Genomic DNA, 22,807 nt, shown 5'->3' on the forward strand with positions numbered 1-22,807 from the left:
ATCAGAAATTTGAGCATAAGCCCCGAGTCACTGGTTCACAAGAATAATAAACCCATTCTTTGCTAGCAAGGTTAAGCAGTGACAATCCAGTTGCAGTCATTCACCTGTGGATTGAAAGAAGGAGGGAGGGGAATTTCAAGTCAATCATTCACCAATACCAAATCCTATGGCAAAGGCAATCCATTGACAAGAGTGGCAAAATCAAATCCCTTTACATAACACCAAACATTTGGTACTAACCAAAGATGAAACACTCAAACCAGCTGGTTTCTGGTCCTTGCAATGGGACTAGGTTGCCTGTCCTATGGACTAAAGACTTATATCATACTTTGATTTGTGAAGGTACTGGTGATGAAAAAACTATTGCTGAAGAGAATTCAATTTAGGAGACTTATCCTTCTTGATCTACCATGACACTGCTTCAATAGAGAGGTAAATCAAGGCTTGGGACACCTTTGTCTTGACTTACATTCTGACCACCATAAAGTAAGGTTCACCCCTCATCTCCAACCCACCTCCCCAGTACTTCAGCCCTCATCCCCACCCCACCTTCCCCCTTCCAAAAAAAAAAAAAAGGTTCTGTAGATCAAAATGGTTAACGATATTTTAAGTGATAACGTTACAAAAGTTTGGACAACTAGAGGTGAAGTCAAATGTAACTTTTCAGATTTGACTTAAAAGCAACACATTCAAAATGCGACGATTCAATTAATTATGTTATAAACCATCAAGTTACCTTAAGTTCGATTTCTTCCAGATTGTCCCCTGTGCAAACATCCACTTCAGCATCCACTTGCAACAAATTCAACTGTACAATGTGTCACCGTATTCAGAAAGCTATCAACTGAGCGAGCTCACACGCAACATTAAGAAAATAAATGCATAAGAGGCATGATGATGTTTACCCTTGCCCACTCTTAACTTTTCCAAAAGCTGGGCTCTCCAAAGAGGCTGCATATATTTGAATGATTATGTGAATAGTTTGATTGATGTTTAGGATATGATTGTCACGATTGTGACTAACTCTCTTAATCTCTCCTTAATTACTCCTTCATCCCTTATTAACTGAAAGGACACCTGTGAAGGGTCACACCCTTACACATGGGTCACATAAGTCCAAAGGACATAACCATTGATTCAAGAGCCACACCCCTTCCCAGGGATGTGTCTCTTCACTTGTAACCTTTCGCCCTCTATTTAAGAAAGGCCTCTATCTCAATGCAAACAACTCAGCTTTCCGCTCTCTAATTATCTTTAGTTCTTGTATTCAATTTTAATCATGTCTTAATAGACTAGGAAGTCCTCATAGTGGTATCAGAGCAAACAAGCTCCAACCTATAGGATGCCCACATCCAAAAAACCCTAACCCTAACCCTAAAAATCAAAAACCCTAAATCAAATTTTACTTGATTAGCCATTTTCCCTAATTTTCTATCCAAAAAAAAGGATGGCTAGCTGTGAGCCTCATTGAGTATCGTTGCTCCTTCTGAACTCCCATACGTCAATCCTTGGGCTCGTCTAGGCGGAAACGGCAACAAGGTAGAAGGTCGCCACCTCTTCCCTGATTCGACACGTCGTCAGACGTTTTAGCAATAAAACACGTATATTCAACGTTTTTTTTTAAGGCAAAAGAAAAAATGACAACATAAGGCTTTAAAGCCTTACAACTTAAGGCTTCCACACCAACAGCCTACGACGCCCAGGCCGACCAGCACAAAACAAAAAAAAAAAAGAAACGACGGCCAACGGTTATGGCACCCAAACTTACCAGCACAAAAAAAAAGGACACGACGGCCAAAGGACCAACGCCACTCACAAGAGAGAAAAAAAAAGAAGGAGAATCCACGGCTAGCAACCAACGCTTTTTTTTTTTTTAGCACACCAGCCTGGTGTGCCGTTCGCTCAGCCCAGTTTGTGGTCCTTCATTATTCTGTTATCATGGCCTCTGCAACTCTCAACGGCGATATTCTCCACATAATTCTCAAGTGTGATCTTTCCTTGTGCCTGTTAACATTAATGTGTGGCATTTTTCTACCTCAAAAACCTGCCACTTCATTATTTTTCGGGCACAACACCTCTCCGAAAGACAGACGGACTACCAACGTTCTTCTCCGATGGCTTATGGCAGAGGAAACCTATGATTTCAGTTATTTACAGGATACACCCTCTCAGTCCATAGTGCCCTCTCCTACCCATGTTTCTCCACCGGCCTCAGCCCCTGTTCCAGTGAGTGTGTCCCCCTTTTTCCAACCCACTCATTACCGCATTCAGATAGCCACACCGACTTCTCACCTCCGAGAATTCGACGTGTGGGTGATCTGTGTTCGTACTTCTGCACAGGATCTGGATCATTACTATTTTATACTCAAGCGTCATTCTTATCTGGACGCTATCCTCCCCGAGTGTAGCATCATTTTTCACGAATATTGCACCTATTCTGAGGACGTTTATCCATCTTCATTCACGGTGCGCCCCTCTACACCAGAATATACACCCTTGACACCAATAGCTGCCCCTACCCCTGTACCTTCTTCTCTAGCAAACTCTCGTGCGAGCCCAGTCCCAGAGGATCGCCCTTATTATACAAGATGGTCTATAGCCACTTCACCAATACATAGCCTCTCCTCTCGGGATTTCCAGATGCCGCACCCTCCAGCCGATGGTTCTTACTAGAGCCCAACGGCGTCATCAACAGCAAAAACCCCCAGAGCCTCGTCACCCTGAAGCCTCTGTAGGCATATGCTCACTTATGGTAGTGCTATGTGTGAACAGGGCTTAACCAAGGGCACTTTTTCCCATGTGGTTTTTCCCCTTGGACATCAAGTGTGAAAGGACACTCTTACATATAATATTTTGTACTTCTATATTATATGGATGTGGCACACATGCAAGGGTTGACTTGCATTTTGTGGATACCACACTTTTGGCTCTCTCTCTCTCTCTCTCTCTCATTTCTTTGTGTGAGCTTCTCTACCATGCACCTAACCCTAATGTGCAGGTCGTTCCTGCTTCGGACGTCCTACGCCGTCCGTTCTGCTCGGCCTTCGTCGACGTCGCCCACCGTCGACCCGTTCCGTCCCCGTCGGCTGGTCCGGCCGTCGACTGTCGTGTGCACCCTTCGACCTTCCGCTCCGGCCAGACTGCCTCCGTCGACTCCATTCCGCCCAGAGCCCGCACGTTGTCTGTTCCGCTGCCGCCGGGTCTCCAGCGCCGCCTCGCCTGCGCCTGGCTTGACAGTTGCGTGCGCCTCTTCCACACCTGCAGCTAAAGTGCCTCTGCTGGTCCGCAATCGTTAGCGACTCCAGCACGCCTAGCCCACGACTCCGCTTACCTCCTCGCTAGCCCACGACTCCAGCACACCTGCTCGCCTAGCCGACTCCAGCGCCCACCTGCTGTTCTCACGCCTATGACTGGCCCGTCGGCTGCCCACAGTCATCCGCTCGCCCTGCAACCGTCTGCAGCTCTGCACAGCTCCACCGGCTCCCACCGTCAACTATATTCGACTGTCTGCTCCAAGCCTGTTGCTCTTGCCTGAAGGTATTTCACTGTACAAATTTTTTGGTCAAATACAAATACAGATTTTGCAGCCATTCCAGTGCAGGTCATATGCAGATTTTGCAGGCACTTCTGTGCAAGTCAGATTGAAAGAAAAATTGCAGGTCCAATTTGGGGAATTTACCAATTTCAGGACAAATTGAAAAAATTGGGCATTTTGCTTTGCCTGCAATTTGGGGGTTTTCGAAATTGAGGTCAAAATCAGCAAATTGAACCTCTTACATTTGCAGAAATTTGGGACTTTTGTGAAAATTGGCCAATTAGATGCACATTGAAGCGATTGGAGTGCATAAAAATTGGGGATTTTCAGATTGGAGCATGTAATTGGGCATTACAGCTGCGATTTGTCGCGTATGTATACACATTGTGTGTAATTGGACAATTTGGTGTAGGTTTACACTTGCCCCAGCGGTCTACTCAGGTTTTGGTTCTTCAAGGTTCTATTTCCAGTCACCCTATTCAGGTGCTCATTGAGAGTGGGTGTTCTAATAACTTTGTGGGAACCACCTTGACTCAGAGATTGAAGATTCGGACTACTCCAAGTGCTGTTGTTTATGAAGTAGAGCTTGCCGATGGTTCCACATCCTTGTGTAATACCTTTGCCAAACACCTCTCCTTTTGAATTCAGCACTATCGTGACAAATTGGATTTCCAAGTCATGAATTTGGCACATTATGATATGATCCTTGGTCAAGAATGGTTGTATCAATATGATCCCCTGATCAGTTTCCGGAACCATTCCATACAATTTGCTCAAAATGATATGCTTGTGGCACTCGAAGGAATCAGAGACCAACCTTCTACACCAACCCTTTCAGCTCTTCAAGTGAAATGGTGGGTCTGCAAGAGTGGTTGTTCCTCAGCACTTTTAATGGTCTATTCAGCCAACGATCCTCCCGAGGACATAGATACAAAAGGTGATGTACCTCAGGCAACCTTTCTTTGCTCCATACTTGGATCTTTTTCCTCGCAAGCTTCCTGCGGTTCTCCCACCTCGGCGACCAGTCGACCATGCTATTGATATCCTTCCTAGCAGTGCTCCACCTACTCGTGCTTCATATCGAGTTTCTTTTACGGAATCTCAGGAGACAACTTACTAAACTTTTGGAGAAAGGATATATTCGACCAAGCAACAGCCCTTTTTGAGCTCCAGTACTTTTGGTGAAAAAGAAGGATAAGTCTATGCGCCTTTGCATCGACTATCGTGCCCTTAATAAGTTAACTATCAAGAATAAGTATCCTCTTCTGCGCATTGATGAATTGTTTGATCAATTGCTCCATGCAAAGGTCTTCTCCAAAATTGATCTTAAGTCTGGATATCATCAGATTCGCATTCGCGAAGGTGATGAATATAAGACAGCTTTTCGCGAAGGTGATGAATGTAAGACAGCTTTTCGCACAAAATATGGTCATTACAAGTATCTGGTCATGCCATTCGGGTTAACCAATGCCCCTGCAACATTTATGAGTCTGATGAATGATCTTTTCGTCCTCTTCTGGACAAGTTCGTCATTATCTATCTTGACGACATCCTAGTGTTCAGTCGTAATATGAAAGAACACAAGGCACATCTTAAGATCGTTTTCCAGGTGCTTCGTAACAATGCTCTTAATATTAATCCAGGCAAAAGTGAATTCTTCAAGACATCCTTGGAGTACCTTGGACATGTTGTTTCAGCAGACGATATTTCCATGGATCCAAAGAAAATACAGGTTATTGTCAATTGGCCAACTTCCACAAACATCCATGATGTTCGTTCTTTCTTGGGACTTGCCAACTTCTATCACACAAAGGTTCATCGATTTTCTGAAATAGCTACTCCTCTCACAGAACTTCTAAAGTCCACTCCTACATTCAAATGGACTGAAGCCGCAACACAAGCTTTTGAAAATTTAAAGACAACTTTGACAACAACTCCTGTCATGGCTATTCTTGACCCTACTCTCCCCTTTGATGTTTACACGGATGCTTCTGATATTGCCATTGGTGCCGTCTTGATGCAACAAGGACGTGCTATTGCGTTTGACAGTCATAAGCACTTTGCAATTCAAGTCAGATACCCAGTATATGACAAGGAATTTTTAGCTATTGTTCATGCCTATCGTGCATGGAAACATTATCTCCTTGGTGCGGATTCAGTGGTGAAAACAGATCATCATTCTTTGAAATATATCTTCACGCAGCCAATTATGAATGCTAGGTAAGCGCGTTGGGTCAAATTCTTAGCCAATTTTCATATGACAATTGAGTATATTCCTGGTCTTACCAATGTGGTTGCGGATGCCCTCAATTGTATGCGGCCAGCTTCGGTCTTGGCTATTTCTACAGTTGAAATGGATATACTTCAAAGTTTCAAGGACCGTTATTCAAAAGATCGTGATTTTGGAAATGCATTTCGAATTCTCAATTCTCAGAATGCAACTCCTTCCGACTTGAAGATTTATGGAGCATATACAATAGTGGATGGTTTATTATATTGTCAAAACCGTATTTGTGTATCTCATGATACTCATGTTCAAAGAGTATTGGTGAAAGAACATCACGAGATCACTTATGCTGGACGCCCAGGCATCAACAAGACATATCGTCTTTTAATAGCTACATACTATTGACCTCAAATGAAGCAAGATGTTATTAAGTTTGTTACAGCATGTCTCTCGTGCCAACGTATAAAAGCTAGCAGACAAGTGCCAGCTGGTCTTCTTCAACCACTTCCAGTTCCCAATGAACGCTGGGAAAATATTAGTTTGGATTTTATCACTTCATTGCCATATTCTTCTAAAGGCAATACACAAATTCTTGTGGTGGTTGACAGATTTTCTAAAATCGCACATTTCATTCCATGTAAGAAAGCAGCCCAAGCTTCAGATATTGCAATATTGTTCATACAGTATATCTTCAAACTTCATGGATTGCCAAAATCTATAGTTTCTGATCGAGATCCAAAGTTTACAGGACATTTTTGGACTTCAATATTCAAGTCTCTTGGTACAAATTTACTCTTTATCTCTGCTTATCATCCACAGACAGATGGACAAACGGAACGAGTTAATCAGATTCTGGAAGAAATGCTGCGTCATTATGTTCAGTCTCGATTAGCTTCATGGGAAGAATATTTACCTTTGGTAAAATTTGCTTATAATAATTATTATCATTCAGCTATTGGAATGACACCTTTTCAAGCAGCTTATGGCCATACTCCCCTTGTTCCTGCCAACTTTGTTCTTCAACATAAAGTGGCTTTAGCAGACCAACTCATTCAAGAAATGCAAGATATTTTATTACAAATTAAGGATAAGATGGTCAGCGTCCAAGAGTAATATCAGCGCACAGCTAATAAGCATCGTCGTCACATTGAATTTCAAGAAGGAGACTTGGTATTATTATATATTGCCCCTCATCGATACAAGACAGTGAAATCAGTCTTCCCAAAGCTTCGCCCAAGATATTATGGACCCTTTTGTATTATTAAGAAGAACTCATCTCTCAGTTATAAGTTGGAGTTACCACCTTCTTGAGGTAGAATTCATCCAACTTTTCATATTCTTGGCTCAAGAAGTTTGTGGACGGTGATTTTCCAGTTTTAGATATTTTGGATTATGTTCCAGAAATCAAAGATGAACACATACTCTTAATTCCAGAGACAATTCTTGATGTCAGACAGAAAGAAACACGACATAAGCTCACTACAGAATTTTTGGTTAAATGGAGAGATCTTAATGATTCCGACTCTACTTGGCAAAGTGATGAAGACTTACAGGAATATCCAGAACTTCTTCGGAAATTCTTTCAAAGAAAATCGTCTCTTCTTAGCCGGAGTCTTATTCTAAGTGGGAGGGAATGTCACGATTGTGACTAACTCTCTTGATCTCTCCTTAATTACTCCTTAATCTCTTATTAACTGAAAGGACACCTGTGAAGGGTCACACCCTTACACATGGGTCACTATTGAAGGACATGTCTATTCATTAAAAGACACATCTCTAAGTCCAAAGGACATAACCATTGATTCAAGAGCCACACCCCTTCCCAGGGATGTGTCTCTTCACTTGTAACCTTTCGGTCTCTATTTAAGAAAGGCCTCTGTCTCAATGCAAACAACTCAGCTTTCTGCTCTCTAATTATCTTTAGTTCTTGTATTCAATTTAGAAAGTCCTCACAATGATTGTCTTACCCTCGCCCATTAAGCCATGAACACTTCAATTAGTTTTTTGCCCTTGACCATTGATTGATCTTTAGCCATTGGTCATGTGAATACTTTGCCCTTGAAATTGTCCCTAACCATAGCATAAACATAGCAAGTTTGAGGTTTGCCCTAAAGGACTAGACCATCAGTACTTTGATAAGTTTTCCCTAAAGATTATGTAGGCATCTATGTCATGGGTAGTGGTCTATGAAAACTCTAGGACCTGCCGGGGCACTTTTTACCCTCCGTAATAAGAGGGGTTTTTTCCCTAAGCACTTATGCATGTGAACCAGCCCTTATTTCACTTATAGGATTCACATATTATGTGTATTTTGCACATTATCTATAGCATTGAGTTGTGTGCCTCTTGTTGTACTCTCATGACTGTGACTTACTCTGTGTGTGTGTGTGTGTGTGGACCTGCGACCTGCTCGCTCTGCGTACCGCTTGTGTGAGAGAGAACCTGTTCGCTCTGGCCTGCGACCTGCTCGCTCTGCGTACCGCTTGTGTGAGAGAGAACCTGTTCGCTTCTGGCCTGCGACCTGCTCGCTCTGCGTACCGCTTGTGTGAGATAGAACATGTTCGCTTCTGGCCAGCGACCTGCTCGCTTCTCACCTGCGTACTGCTTGCCTGCATAAGCTTCACGTGTGTGTGTCCTGATTTCAACGTGCGACCTGATTGCCTCCTCATCTACGACTTGCGACCTCCTCTCTGCATCTTTCATCTTGTTCCTTGCGACCCGTTTTTTCGCTTCCTGTGTTTTGTGTCTGCTTATTGTAACCAGTCGATTTCTGCCTTTTGTTTCTCCTCTCTGTACATCAGCTTCTCAATGTGTGTGTGTGTGTGTGTGTGTGTGTGTGTGTGTGTGTGTGAGAGAGAGAGAGAGAGAGAGAGAGAGAGAGAGAGAACATCATGGCTTCTCCTACAAAATTTTATGCTCATAAAAAACAAAAGCAGGCTGTGGGTCAGGATGACCCTGTGCATGAGACGCCCGAGGCTGGGCTGATCTATGATGTAATGCATGAAGGATTTCAGGATACACGCAAGAATTGGAAAGATCCTGTTCCTATGGTGGGGCTTGCAGTGGATGTGGATGAAATCATAGATCCCATTCGAGAATATGCGAAGCATGCTGTGATTATCTTTTTTCCAGCCAGGATGCCTGTTGCTGCTGATGTCGGGAATTGGTTAACACGGACATTGGGTGGTTGTTTTGTTCGCAAAGTCCACTATGTGGCAAGAGGTTTCTTTGAGGTCATTATGGTGGATGAGCACCATAAGCAAACATTTTTAGAGCACTCCCCTCTCTTCTATGGACAACAGATGGTTCATGTATTGCCATGGTCTTTTTGCAGGCGCATGCTTTGAGTGCAAAAAGTTTGGACATATGGCATCTCAATGCCCTCTGGTCCTCCATAAGATGCCGCCTGATGCCTTGCCCATCCCAATGCAGAATAAGGACACTCCTGGTCCTTCAGGGGTTAAAAACAAAAGTATAAAGACTCCTGTTATCCCTCAAGAAAAAGGCAAAGTGCCAGTCTCTTCTAATATGAATGTAGCTGTGGCTAATCCCTCTACTTCTTCACCAAAAGGAAAAGAAAAGACACTTCAAGAAACTTCTCAGCCACCACGCAGGACAATTATCCCCAGGCGTCCTTTGCCTTCTAGAACTTGGAATGGAGCCTCCTCCAGTGGGCATACCCCAGAAGAAAATTCTGGAATTGGCATCACCAGGGCTACTGTAACTGCAAGTCGCACTCTGTTTCCCGAAGAAGAGGCTGCTAGCTTGCTAGCCACCCGTCTCATAGATATTCCTCCTCCTGATCGGGGTGTAGACCCTGTGGAGGAAATGCAAGCTTGAGAACTTTTTTGGTTCATACTGTACATACACTATAAATATGATGTCATATATCACAGTTTTGACTCTCAATGTACAGGGTTTGTGTGACCCTAAAAAGTGGAAGATGGTTTGGGCATATTTGAAGCGTATGCAGCCAGATATCGTTGCTCTTCAGAAACACAATCAACATCACTACGCTGGACAGCAAGGCCATTATGCTGGTTATGATATTTTTTATGCAGGCCACCATGCCTTTTCGGGTGTACTTTTTCTTGTGAAACATCATTTGCAGCCAGTCATGGCATTTAATGACCTCCAAGGCAGATGGATGGTTATGCAGTGCTTTATTCAGGGTGAAATCTTTGAATTTGCATCAATATATGCACCCCAATCCTCTCAGGCTAGAGGACAGATATAGCAACAAATGAAATTGTACCCTTGGAGACAGAAAGCATTCATATGTGGAGATTTCAATAATGCCCCTCAACCTGGTGATAATACATCCGGTCGTACACATATGCTTGCTATTGAGAGGTCTTCGTGGGCAGATTTTGTAGCAACCCTTAATCTGATTGATCTTTGGAAAGAATCTCAGCCTCTGATGCCTGGGTATACCTTCCAACATAATGCACAATCCACTTACAAAGCTCGCTTGGATCGATGGTATCAGCTTGATCCATTTCATTATGATACTCTCACGACCAAATTGTGGGTGGATTATACATTTACATATTCAGATCATGTACCCTTATGGCTCAGAGTTCATATGCACGACATGCCCGATGACAGATTGCCACTTCGAAGGTTGCTTATCATCAATAATAGTTACTTGGAGCATGATGCATTCAAAGCACTGATACTTGAGGCCTGTCAGCCACTCTTTCCTCAATCTTTCATTGACTTGGATTATGCATGGACAGCTTTTATTGCTCGCATGCAATCAGTCATCCGTGATTATGGTAAACAGTATCTGAAAGGTTGGAGACAGACTGTTGCTTATGCTAAGCAAACATGCCAATCGTTAATCGAGCTTAGTCATCTTCGCTCCCTAACTTTGGCTGAAGTCACTTCTTTATGTCAAGCTTGTCACTGTATTCAGGTAAATGATCATCGAAAGCTTGTCAAATGGGAAATACGGGCACGACAACAGGCGCTTTTGGACAAAGGCTGCTCTTCCAAAGAATTTTTCAAGAGTTTACATTCCAGAAAAAAAGCTGCATCTATATGTCGCACTTTAATTTCAAATGACACGTGGACCTCCACCCGAGCACAATTGGCTGCGACTTGTGTTGCCCATTTCTCCTCTCAATTTGGTGAGGATGATTCTCACGCCATGGAAGTGTATGATGCACGTCATCGGTTATTACAGCATGTATCCCCCATCCTTTCTGCTACTCAGGCGCAACAACTAGAAACAAAATTCTCTGAACAAGAACTGTCTGATGCAATCAGGTCTTGTGGCCGATGGAAAGCTCCAGGATGGGATGGCCTTACAGTTGAATTTTTTCTTGCATATTGGGACACCCTCAAATTACCTTTGCTGCGTGTGGTAAACATTGCCTGGGAGACAAGGCAAATGCCAGCTTCCTGGAAAAAAGGATTAGTGAAGCTGTTGCCTAAAAAACACTTATGTCAGTCTTTGGCAGATTGGAGACCAATTACCCTTATGCCGGTGATATACAAGATTATCAGTAAAATGGTTGTCGATCGCATTAAGGGTTGCTTGAATGATGGACTCCATTCTGCACAGTATGGATTTATTCCTCGCAGGCACATTACAGATAACATTGCAAATGCTTATATTGGCATTGAATATGCCAAATACACGCAGCAGGATGTCTTATTATTGCGAGTGGATATTGCTAAGGCTTTTGATACTATTAAATGGGGGTTCATTCAAGAAACCATGCGTGCTTTGGGATTTGCAGAAAAAATGCAGAATATCATTTACTGGCTTTATGCTGATAGCCAGGCGGCTTGTATATTGTCAGGAGATCTCTCAGAATCATGGACTTTGCATCGTTCAGTTAGGCAGGGATGCCCTTTAAGTGCTCTTTTGTATGCTATAGCGACGCATCCCATGCTTCTTTATATAGATCATTTGGTTGATACTGGCAGTCTTCATGGATTGGACATTCAGAATAGACGTTAGTTGGTTGCTCAGGCATATGCTGACGATTCTTTTTTTCTTCCTCGCAATACAGATCAAGATCTCTCTACTTTGATGCAGGCTCTTTCTTTGTTTGCACTTACGGCTGGCCTACAAATCAATTTTCAGAAATCTAAATTGTTGTCTCTGCATTCAAAACAGTGGCATAATTTGCTATGGCCAGGGGAAATAGTTCACTCCACTCATTTGATTCGGCATTTGGGATATCCTTTGGGATGGACAGTCACTCGCCGTCAACAAACAGATTGGGTCTTGGCAAAGCTCAAGAAAAAGTTGAAATACTGGAAACTTGCAACATGGCCATTGCATGTTCGTTTACGGATTCTCCAATCCATCTTGGTTGCCTATATTCAGTTCTACCTTCTTCTCATCAGGTTTTCTCAGGGAGAGCTGAAATTATTTATGTCCACCATCTTGGAGATATTCTCGAGGTCAAAGCAAGGGAAAAAGAGTGTACGCTTGCTTTCGGCAAATCGTTTGTGTACCCCTAAAATGCATGGAGGCTTGAATATCCTTAATTTACAGGTGCATATTCTTGCCCACAGAGGTAAACTGATGCTTCAATTTCTAGAAGGCACTCAGCCTTGGACAGCGATGATCCATCATTTGTTACTTCATCTGACGACTTCGGCTTTTGGCCATTGGCAACCTACTCATTGGGATTTTATTCTTGGTTACATTACTGGCAAAATTAAGGGCTGTCCTCTCATTTCTGGCTTACTTGCTGGTTGGAAGCTTGTCCTTTCAAATTTAAAATGGAATGGTCGTGGCTCCTTACAAGGCAACTCTCTCCGCGCTGGTCCAAAGCATTTACAGTTTCCCTGGCGGTGCAAGAACCCCGGCGTTCATATTTTCTCCACTCAAAGGGTGTTACCTCTGTGGGAGATGTCATCCATCCTGATGGCTCCCCTCTTTCTTTTCCACAGGCTGCTGCACATTATGGCTTGGGACCTCATTATCGTCGTCTTTGGCGTGATATAATTCAGATGCTTCAGCCTTTTTTGCTGATTCCACTAATGGAAATTCGAGAGAGATTGGACTATCTCCTCTTTTGATTCTTCATGCCATCCCTTGAGGCTATCTGATATTACAGTTGCTGGTCTGTATAAACATTTGTTGCCATTGCCTTGGGTTTCTGAACGGGCAGATCTCTTCTAGCATATGCATCGGTCATCTTGGTGGTGGAAAAGACGATTGCGATCTCTTTGGCAGTCGAAGCTTCCTCTTCGACAACAGCTCTTTTTGTGGCGCGTTCTTTTGGCTATTATTCCCTCAGGACAGTTTCTGGCACGCAGACATATATCCTCATCCACTTGCCATAGATGCTCTGCTTCCAGGGAGACAGTCATTCATATTTTTTGGAGCTGTCCTTCTTCTCGTCAGTTTTTTCTTCCTCTCATCCAGCTTCTGTGGGCTAGATTTCCAAATATGATATTTGGAAAGTTTTTCTGGCTATTTGGTCTTCATTTGCCCAGACCAGAGTTCGCTCTTTTCTTCTCATGGGTGCGCTACTGGGCTTTATGGACACTATGGAAAGTTCGCAACCATGGAGTTTTCGGTGATGCGGTTTTTTCTGCATTTTCTTTTTTTCGGTACTCCTTGCATCAATCTTTCTTCGATTGCATGCAGGTTGGCCAAATAGATCATGATGTATATTTGTCTTATATTGACATCTTCAGTTGATGTACTTTGGGACTATCTGCTTTGGATAGTCATCTTGTAAATCTAATATACTTATGATTCCACCAAAAAAAAAAGTGTGTGTGTGTGTGGGGTTTCTTGTATTTGGCTGCACCTTCTACTCCAACAGATTACCCTTGATCATTGATTAAGCATTGAGAATTGATCATGCAAATACCTTGACTAGTGCTCCCTTGAGATTATAACATGATCACGGCATGCTTGAGGTGTACCTTTATCCATTTACTTATCCCTTGAAATTACCTTCATTGATTTATCTTTGGGAATTGTTCATGCAAATACCTTAATTAGTTTCCCCTTGACATTGAGGCATGCTTGAGGCGTACCCTTGTCCACTGACCATGAATACTTTGAACTGATTTTCCGCTGAAATTAACCTTAATCATGGGTTTATTTGCATTAAAATCCTTAATCATGCTTGAGGTATGCACATGTCCACTAAGCCATACACATGATTAAGGGCATGCTTCAGATTACCCTTGATTTAAGGTTTACTCTATGCTATGCACACCCAGAGATTATCCTTGCCTTAAGATTCCATTCATCATTTTTTTGCGGTCGGGATTGTGAAAATGAAACAGGGTGAGTATGGTTACCTGCAAAGTTCCACCCACTTCGATATTCATTTTGCGGTAGCTAGTGTACTCGCCGATCGTGGTAGTGCAGAGGGAGCGTTTGCTGGGAAACAATTGGAGCGAAGAGATTGTATGTGGACAGAGGTACGAGGGGCTCCGAAGGCTGCTGCGCCCATGATGCCACAGTAGAGCTCTCACGCGGGGAAGCACGGTGCCGCTCCACATCTGATAACACGCCTCTTTTCAAGCGCAGTCACCCACCTGCTTGCAACAGAGAGCGCATAAAATCTTCAATTTGTATATGCAATTTTACTGAATAAACTATAAAAATTGTTAATCTTAACTAAGAAAATGTGAATTATATAAAGTACAATTAAGAGAGAGAGAGAAGAACGTCTTTAATTTTTTTTCCGTACACACCGGGGCCCACTCAAGTGGGTGGAGCAGATTTCCCCTTCCAACAATTAGCCAATTATTATTTAATCTTAACTAAGAAAATGTGAATTATATAAAGTACAATTAAGAGAGAGAGAGAAGAACGTCTTTTTTTTTCGTACACACCCGGGGCCCACTCAACTGGGTGGAGCCGATTTCCCCTTCCAACAATTAGCCAATTATCATGGTCGGGCAAGGGCCACGTACCATCGAGCAAGAGCCACGAATTAGGCATCCCCCATGACCACCGCATGAGTCGAGCGGCGCTGGAACAGCGGAGGGGTCTCGTATGGATCCTCCTATCTCGGGTGATCCACCACCCGAGGAGGAGGAGTCACTCGAGTGTTCAAGGGGCAAGAGCCCGAGCAACCAAGCACATCAAGCAAGCATAGGTGTCCCTTTATAACATGAGAGAGCCTAGTGGGACTTGAACTCATAACCTAGAGGTTACAAGTCACAAGCTTGACCACTACACTAACTCAGTTGGGACAAAGAATGTCTTTAATTGTATATGCAATTTTAATTATTTGATCAACTATAAAAATTATGAATTATTTAATGCTAACTAAGAATATGTTAATTATAAAGTATAATTAAGATGTATTAAGTTGGGGGGAGCGCGCATAAAATCTTTAATTTGTATATGCAATTTTAATTATTAAATTATGAATAAATTATTTAATGCTAAGTAAGAAAATTATGAATTATAAAGTATTGGTAAGATATGTACTAAGCTTTATTAAGTTTGTCGAAGATATGTACATCCATATTGGCAAGGGTGGAACTTTTGGTTGTATAAGCGCTCCTCTCATGACAGAGGTGGTGGTACATCTATATTTGATAAAGAGAGATGATGAAGGGGCATATGTGATTACAAAGAAAAGCTGTGGTAATTGTTGAGATATCGAGCTCAACTAGTGCTACCTACAGACATTGATGACCCACCTAGGTGATAACATCCACACTTGTGCCACTAGCATGGTTAGTGAGATTATGGTTGATATGCCGCCAAGGGATGGCAGGCTGTGTGATAGCCACTTTGGATTATTAGAATATAGTATAGTTATAATGCTAGCTCATATAGTAGGGTTCACACTATGGATCGACCATTGAAAGTTATAGTAAGAGAGTATTCTTCCTTATAGTATATACTCTTGTCTCTTTAGATTATGTTGTAGAGAAGAGAATAATATAGAAGAAAATTCAGCCATCCATCTCTCTTTTGTGTGTGTGTTTTTGCCTGTGTAAGGAACTCTCTCTCTTGTGTGTGTGTTTTTGCTTACAAGGAACTCAAGCTTTCTCTCTCTCTTGTCTCTCTCTCTCTCTTGTGTGGGTATTTTTGCTTATAAAGAACTCAAGCTCTCCCTCTACTTGAAACTAGGGTTTGGGCATGGAAAGAAGAGCTATGGTGGGTGAAATGTGAAGAAAGCCATAGATTAGAGTATGGAAATGTTGCTAATGACAAGGATGATGGATGATTAGTGTAAAGCAAGATGATCATGACTTGGATAGGGTAGAATGCACACTCTTCTTCTCATTACTTGAGGCTCTTAATATAGCCAAATGGTTACATATCATGTGGACTCCATTGATGCCACCTCATCCAAGCAATATCTCAAATATCTCCTCTACTAGAGACTGTTCACACACCTTCACACCCCCCCCTTGATACATACTCATTGTGCATCTAGGCACCACATTTTCAACACCCCCCCTTGGTGCCATCTAGGACACATCTAGGTGTGAGGTACACATCATAGGCATCTTAACCTAGCATACAACTAGGCATCTTGGCCTTACACATGAACTAGGCATCTTGGCCTTTACATCATTCTACCATGGCTACATCATCGGTGCCAGTGGGTAGAAACAATACAAAAAGATACAAGGGGTAGGTGAAAACTCCATGGCTTCAAGAAAGTGCTTCCATATCCTCCTTTGGAAAGGAGGCCTCCATCACATTCGCTTGTTGAGGTTGATTCTTTGACCAGTAGTTGCTTTCCGTGTGTCCAAGTTTCCCACACACCGTACATTCAAGCTTTGGTTTATCTTTGAATTTGCATGTGTTGAATGTGTGGCCTAACTTGCCACAATGATTGCATCTAGGCTTGAATTCCCTTTTACCAGCATAAAGTGCCAAAGTCCTTTGATGAGGACGCTCCATTTTCATATTTGCTTTTCATCTTTTGCTCATGTTTAAGCAATGAGGCTTGTACATCATTCAAGGTTAGAGTAGAGTTGTTAGACAAGATTTCAACTATGTTAGCATACTCTTCTTTCCTTTCACAGCTAGCAAGCAAAATAGCCTTAGCTTTATCATCATCATCAAGCGTCTTGTCAATGGTGGCAAGCTGTTGCTTAATGCTTTTATACTTGTCGATGTGACTTGTTAGATCATGGCTAGTACCTAGGTTGAGTTGATACAATTGCATGAGTAAATGAACTTAAATGAACTTTGGAGTGTTTTGCCTATGTACCAAACAACTTGTTTAACTCTTCCCATGCATCCTTGGCCTTCTCAATCTCAGTGATATGATGAATGACCTCATCATCTAATGCAAGTGCTATGAGTCCCAAGGCCCTCTCATTCTTCTCATTCCATGCAGTTCCTAGGCTTGCTTGAGTGTCCCTCCCTTGAATTATTCCCTATAGATTTTTCTTCATGCGTGCATACATGATCTTTGACTTCCATGTGTGGAATCCAATACCACTAAACTTGATGATTTCATCATGTGCCATGATGGGGTCTTACCAAAGTCCCCATCTATGCAGTGGTACTTGGCATTGTCTACACTTTACAATGATTGACTTAAGAAGACTTATGACCACTTTGCCTTAGCATGGAGGATGCTTACATACATGCCACATTCATTACTAATTTTCAGAATGCCTCAACTCATGTACATCAATGATGGAATGCATACACACATCAATGAAGGGATTCACTCTAGTGAGATCTAGGCATTTCAAGGCAACTTGGACATGATTTCTCATGAGTTCATGGATGCAAGAGGGTATTTAAGCAAGCCTTCCACCAAACAACTCAGAGTAGCCGAAAAGATCACTTGTACTTGTGCCTACATTAAACTTGAAGTACTATGATTAAGATTTTAATTAAGTTTCTTCACAATACCTCAAGCTTTTGGCTATGGCACCTAGGGTACCCTCTGCTCTTTTAGCCAATGTGGACAGCTCCTTGCCTTGTTTGAGAATCCCTCTGGTGAGCTTCTAGAGGACCCCTAGGTGCAGCCTCCCCTCAGTGGAATGGTCGTGAAAGTCACTGTGCTAGCCACACTTAAGATTTCCCCCAAATCATAAAATAAGCAGTTTTGACTTATCTGCTAATGCCATCGGCTACATGCGTCCATCGTCTAATTGCTCTGAGTTGTGGAGTCGCCGTGAGGTTTGCTAGCTCCCTCTAAGAGGGTTTGAAGAGAGATGCCTTGTGGAGGGAGAACTGATAGAAAAAACCAGTGGGTAGTTAGGCTACCATGAGAGCTTGAAAGGGATAAGATGGATATTAAGGCTAGATTAATGAGGCTAGATTAATGAGGAGATTAGTGTGAGACCTCAAGTGAATGATTTTGGGAAAATGATGAAGGGGATTCAAGGATTATAAGTGCTCTGATACCAACTTGAAACTAGGGTTTGGGCATGGAAAGAAGAGATATGGTGGGTGAAATGTGAAGAAAGCCATAGATTAGAGTGTGGAAATGTTGCTAATGACAAGGATGATGGATGATTAGTGTAAAGCAAGATGATCACAACTTGGATAGGGTAGAATGCACACTCTTCTCAATACTTGAGGCTCTTAATATAGCCAAATGGTTACATTTCATGTGGACTCCATTGATGCCACCTCATCCAAGCAATATCTCAAATATCTCCTCTCTACTAGAGGCTGTTCACACACCTTCACACACCCCCCCTTGATACATACTCCTTGTGCACCTAGGCACCACATTTTCAACACCTCTCCCCTTTATTCTCTTTATAGTATCAAAGCTCCAGTACATGTGAGAACTAAGAGGCAAGAACAAGGCAAGCAAGGAAGCGGTACATGGCTAAGAATATTTCATTTTGGAGCAACAACTTTGTTGGTTGTTAGAGCTACAGGTAGACAGTTGTCTCAGATTGAGGCATTCTCCTAGGTTTTAAAAAAAAATCATATTGTGTGTAGTTAACATAGTTAACTGGGTTAACTATGTGTGAAGGAAGAAGACCATATTATGTGTAATTGACATAGTTAACTGAGTTAATATAGATAATTGAATTTTTATGCTTTTCAACGTGATTCATACGCAATTCAGGCCCTGTTTTAGCTCTAAAAGTTTTTTGCTAGCACTCTGAAAGTGTCAAATTTTTACTGTATATGCCCAATTTGTGGTTTGGTGATAGTTGCAATAGAAACTTGGTTATAGGATAGTTTATGCAAAGAATCTAAGTGTTGTAAGTGTTGGCAAATGTATGTGTGATTCACATACAGTGGCATTATAATAGGTTTACAGTACCGCAGTGTTGGAGATTACAAGTTTGTTGCAAGTGTATAAGTTTTTTGCAAACAGTGTTTAGTAAGTTGCTGTAAGTAAAGATGACTGATAGGCTATCATAGATTGTGAGTGAAAAGCTAGACTTATAGGCATGGAAGTGCGGAATGACCAATTTCATTATGGGAAAAACATATTGGGAGTTCATCACAATTAATGAAAAAGAGCCGGAGATTGTTGTTGAAGAAAATTCGGCCCCACAACAAGTGCAAGCATATAAAGCATAGCATGAAAAAGCCAAAAAGGTGTTGTATTAGTTGTCTACCATTGTGAGATTGTGCATATACAAAATTCCTAAGGAGGCTTAGGAAACCTTGTAAGATTCTGTGATTGTGTATAATATACAAGTATATACAAGATACAAAATGCCTAAGGAGGCTTAGGACATCCTGGTGAAGATATACAACACGTGTAAACACCTTGTAAGATTCTGTGATTGTGTATATACAAGATACAAAATGCCTAAGGAGGCTTAGGACATCTTGGTGAAGATATACAACACGTGTAAACACCCAAGCTCGAAAGATGCAGTTAAAGCAGGATCTGCATAATGTGACCACAGGAAAATTGAGTATAAATAATCAATCAGTGAAGGCTAAATGGCTTTGAGATTCCCTTACTTCTATTGGATCACTAATAGATAATGATGATATGATGTCTGTGACCTTGAATGGTCTTGGAAAAGAATACAGTTAGTTTTAGACCCCAGTAGAGTTCGAGAAAACTTTCATAATTTTCAAGAACTGTTTGCTCTTCTCATCCACAACAAGGAGATGAATATCCTCTAGAAATTCAAATGAATAGGCCTTCTACTTAGATATAGATAGAGAGCAAGGGAGATCATCATCTAGAGGCCAACATGGAGGTCATTTTGAAAATAGCAATCATGGGCAATAGCAACAACAGGATTCAAATGTACAAATGGGTGGAGGGGCAAGGATAGCTAAAGAGGTCGAGGCGGTTAGCAAAGAAATCAGAGTGTAAATAGTATATAGTGTGAGGTGTTTGGCAAAGAAATGGGTGGAGGGGCAAGGATAGCTAAAGAGGTCGAGGTGGTTAGCAAAGAAATCAGAGTGTAAATAGTATATAGTGTGAGTGTTTGGCAAAGAAATCAAAGTGCTATTAGTGTGGCACACCAGGGCACATGGCAAAGGATTGCTAATAAAAAGCAGAATGATATCAAAAGTGGAAAGTTGCAGCAAGGCAACTATGCATCATTAAGTAAACATGGTGATAACAGAAGTGAGTGATACAACATATGCTCGATTCCATGACAGGAGATATGTTAGTATTTGGAGATGTTTGTTATGTAGATTCTGGTGTCTCTAATTGCATGACCAGTCATGGTGAGTGGGTTAATGAAATGTGAGGAACCACCTTCTTTCACTAGGATTGCCATCACGATTTCTTTTGCCACACACACTTGTACCTTTCTTGCCCCCCTTGACATTGCGATCTACTCCTAACACCCTTGACACCATTTGCTTTGTCCTATTAGTTAGTGCCTTTGATGTGCCTGCCCATACATTATGTTCATGGATACTGACGTGTATCATTAATCGGCTCATGGTTTCATCGGAGGGCATATATAATAGATGTAGAAATTATATATAGTAATGCACATCGCCGAAATTGAGTAGTAATGGCAAAGGAGCTTTCCAAATGCATTATTACACTCCTCTCTAGTTGTTCGGTGCCTTTAGCATGCTCAAACTAAAATGTGATGTGCTTGAGAACCTATGGTTCTTTAGGCATGGGCAAAGCTCATTCACACATTTCAAACTACCTAGGTAATGGCTTCTACGACACACCCTAGGGAAAGCAATGTTGGAGGTTTGCGGATTTGACCACCAATGGGGATCATACTTTTTCTCCATGGAGTTAATTCCTACACATGATCCTATGGTTGGTGGGAACTCAAATGAAATATCACCATTATATTGCCTAGGAATCTCCATGACCTTGATAACCTCTTTGAAATTTAACAAAATCTTTGTTAATGTGTTTCTCTTCTTCATGCTCCAAAGGTATTCCAAGATGCTCTTATCCTCTCCTCTTACAACTGTGGATGAGGTTGGTGCACCGGTTTTGTTGTTATCTTGTCAGGGCATTTGATTGAGTTGGTCCTTTGGGTGGGCTATCTAATATGGCAATAGGTTGTGGGTTTGAGTTTAATGAAGCATCAACTATTATGGAGTAATTATTTAAAAGAGAGTCTTTAAGCATATAGAACTCCTCCCCTTGACGATTAGAGGTAGGCTCTAGAGGGACACGCAACTCTTGTTGGGACCTAATATTTACTATTGCTTCAAATCCATAGAATGACATGGGGGCTACTTGTTCTTGTAAGAACTTTGCACTCACGAGAACTTGACCATTGGTGAAACATAGATTCTTCTTAGAAGATGAGAAGGAGATTGTGCAGCTCGTTGTAAAGAGGAGCAAAAAGAAGTACACCCTATTGTTGTAACAAGTCTCCTTCTGAGCATTGTATTCATCCCACTCTCTAAAAATCACTTGCCCTTTTGGCATATCCATCCATCATGGGAAATTCACTAACTAATGTACAATTAGTGTGCCCAAGGATGTGGGGTACATAAGGGTGTGATGTTTCATTAGAAGACCTCAAAGTTAAATTCCTTGGCTAACTAGGTGAGCCTAGCTATTTTTTAGTGAAATTAATGTGAATTTTCTTAAAACTATGAGGGTAGGACATGTTAGCCTGCTTACAGGTCCTACCATAATTACGGTGCCACACTAAGGGTTGCCAAAGTCACGTATCCTCCCTCCCTTTAAGACCCATGGTCCTAATGTTGGTGGATATTAATGCTCTACCCTCACATTATCCCCCATTATGAGGAGAAGCCATGGTTGAGCAACCCAAGCACTAGTATTTACATGAGAAGGTGGCCTAGGAGGCCATATGGTTTAAAGGTGGCTTGGATTAGATTCAACATACTACCAAATAGGCTACATGCTACATTATACACTAGACCATTATCTCATAATGGTCCACACATGGAGTAGGTAGACTTTACTCTTGGATACCCCATCCTGACATTGTGGGCTCTATCAAGGCGCCCAAGATGAACCCGGATCACCTTGGGAGATGGGGACACTTTGTAGCATTTCCTAGTTCATCTTCATGGGCTGATTCTACATCATGGATGGTGGAATAGCTAACTATGACCATAACCTCATGTTCATTGTGTATATACATGCCTATATAGATATACGGCTAACCCCCTTCTCCAGACAGCTCATTAATCATCAATGTGAGTTTACCCTACGTATACCTACTTATATAGATACACACAGAGTTCATCAGTCCATCACTGTGAGTTACTCCTAACTTCTACTAGCGTACAACCTCTATCTTAGTAATTCTGAATCATCCATCAAATCTACCTTTATAGGAGCACACGGGTGTGGGCCTTTGCCATCTATTGTATTACTTTAATATCACTTAAGTTATACAATATTCTTCTCTATCATTATCACTTTAATAATACACTATTCTTATGTATCAGGGAGTCATCCCTTTGTGGTAGCCTTTATTACACTCCTTTTAAAATGTATATAGCCATGTTAATTGCCTCTTAGGCCAAAAGGATTTAAGTAGATTCCTTCCATCTCCACAAAACTTTGATCCTTGTGCGGCAGTAGGTGAGATGTCACTCTATGCCTTTTTTCTTATTTGCAGAAGCTAGAATCATCAAACATGACTTCTCCTCCTCGATTTATTTTAAACTAATTTGATTTTGTTCTTATCTTAGTTTCAACTAATGCAAGCAATTC

The 22,807-nt window shown here is 41.8% G+C and overlaps 1 protein-coding gene across 5 annotated transcripts in view; it reads right to left on the minus strand.

Moving 5' to 3' along the window:
- Window positions 1-14,328, minus strand: part of LOC147619051 (uncharacterized) — a 93,962-nt gene extending 79,634 nt beyond the window's left edge. For 4 of the 5 annotated variants that reach the window (XM_086774271.1, XM_086774270.1, XM_086774273.1 and 1 more), the window contains exons 1-2: window positions 14,049-14,328; window positions 737-808 (exon numbers count right to left, since the gene is read on the minus strand). In XM_086774271.1, the coding sequence (XP_086630397.1) occupies window positions 737-808; window positions 14,049-14,252 (276 nt within the window). In that variant the 5' untranslated portion in view covers window positions 14,253-14,328. The remainder of the gene's footprint in view (window positions 1-736; window positions 809-14,048) is intronic. The other variant, XM_086774272.1, reaches the window with a different exon arrangement.
- Window positions 14,329-22,807: the final 8,479 nt, after the last annotated feature.

The sequence above is a fragment of the Cibotium barometz genome, chromosome 34, assembly GCF_041138505.1.
Source record: "Cibotium barometz isolate CiBa-2024 chromosome 34, ASM4113850v1, whole genome shotgun sequence".
NCBI lineage: Eukaryota > Viridiplantae > Streptophyta > Polypodiopsida > Cyatheales > Cibotiaceae > Cibotium > Cibotium barometz.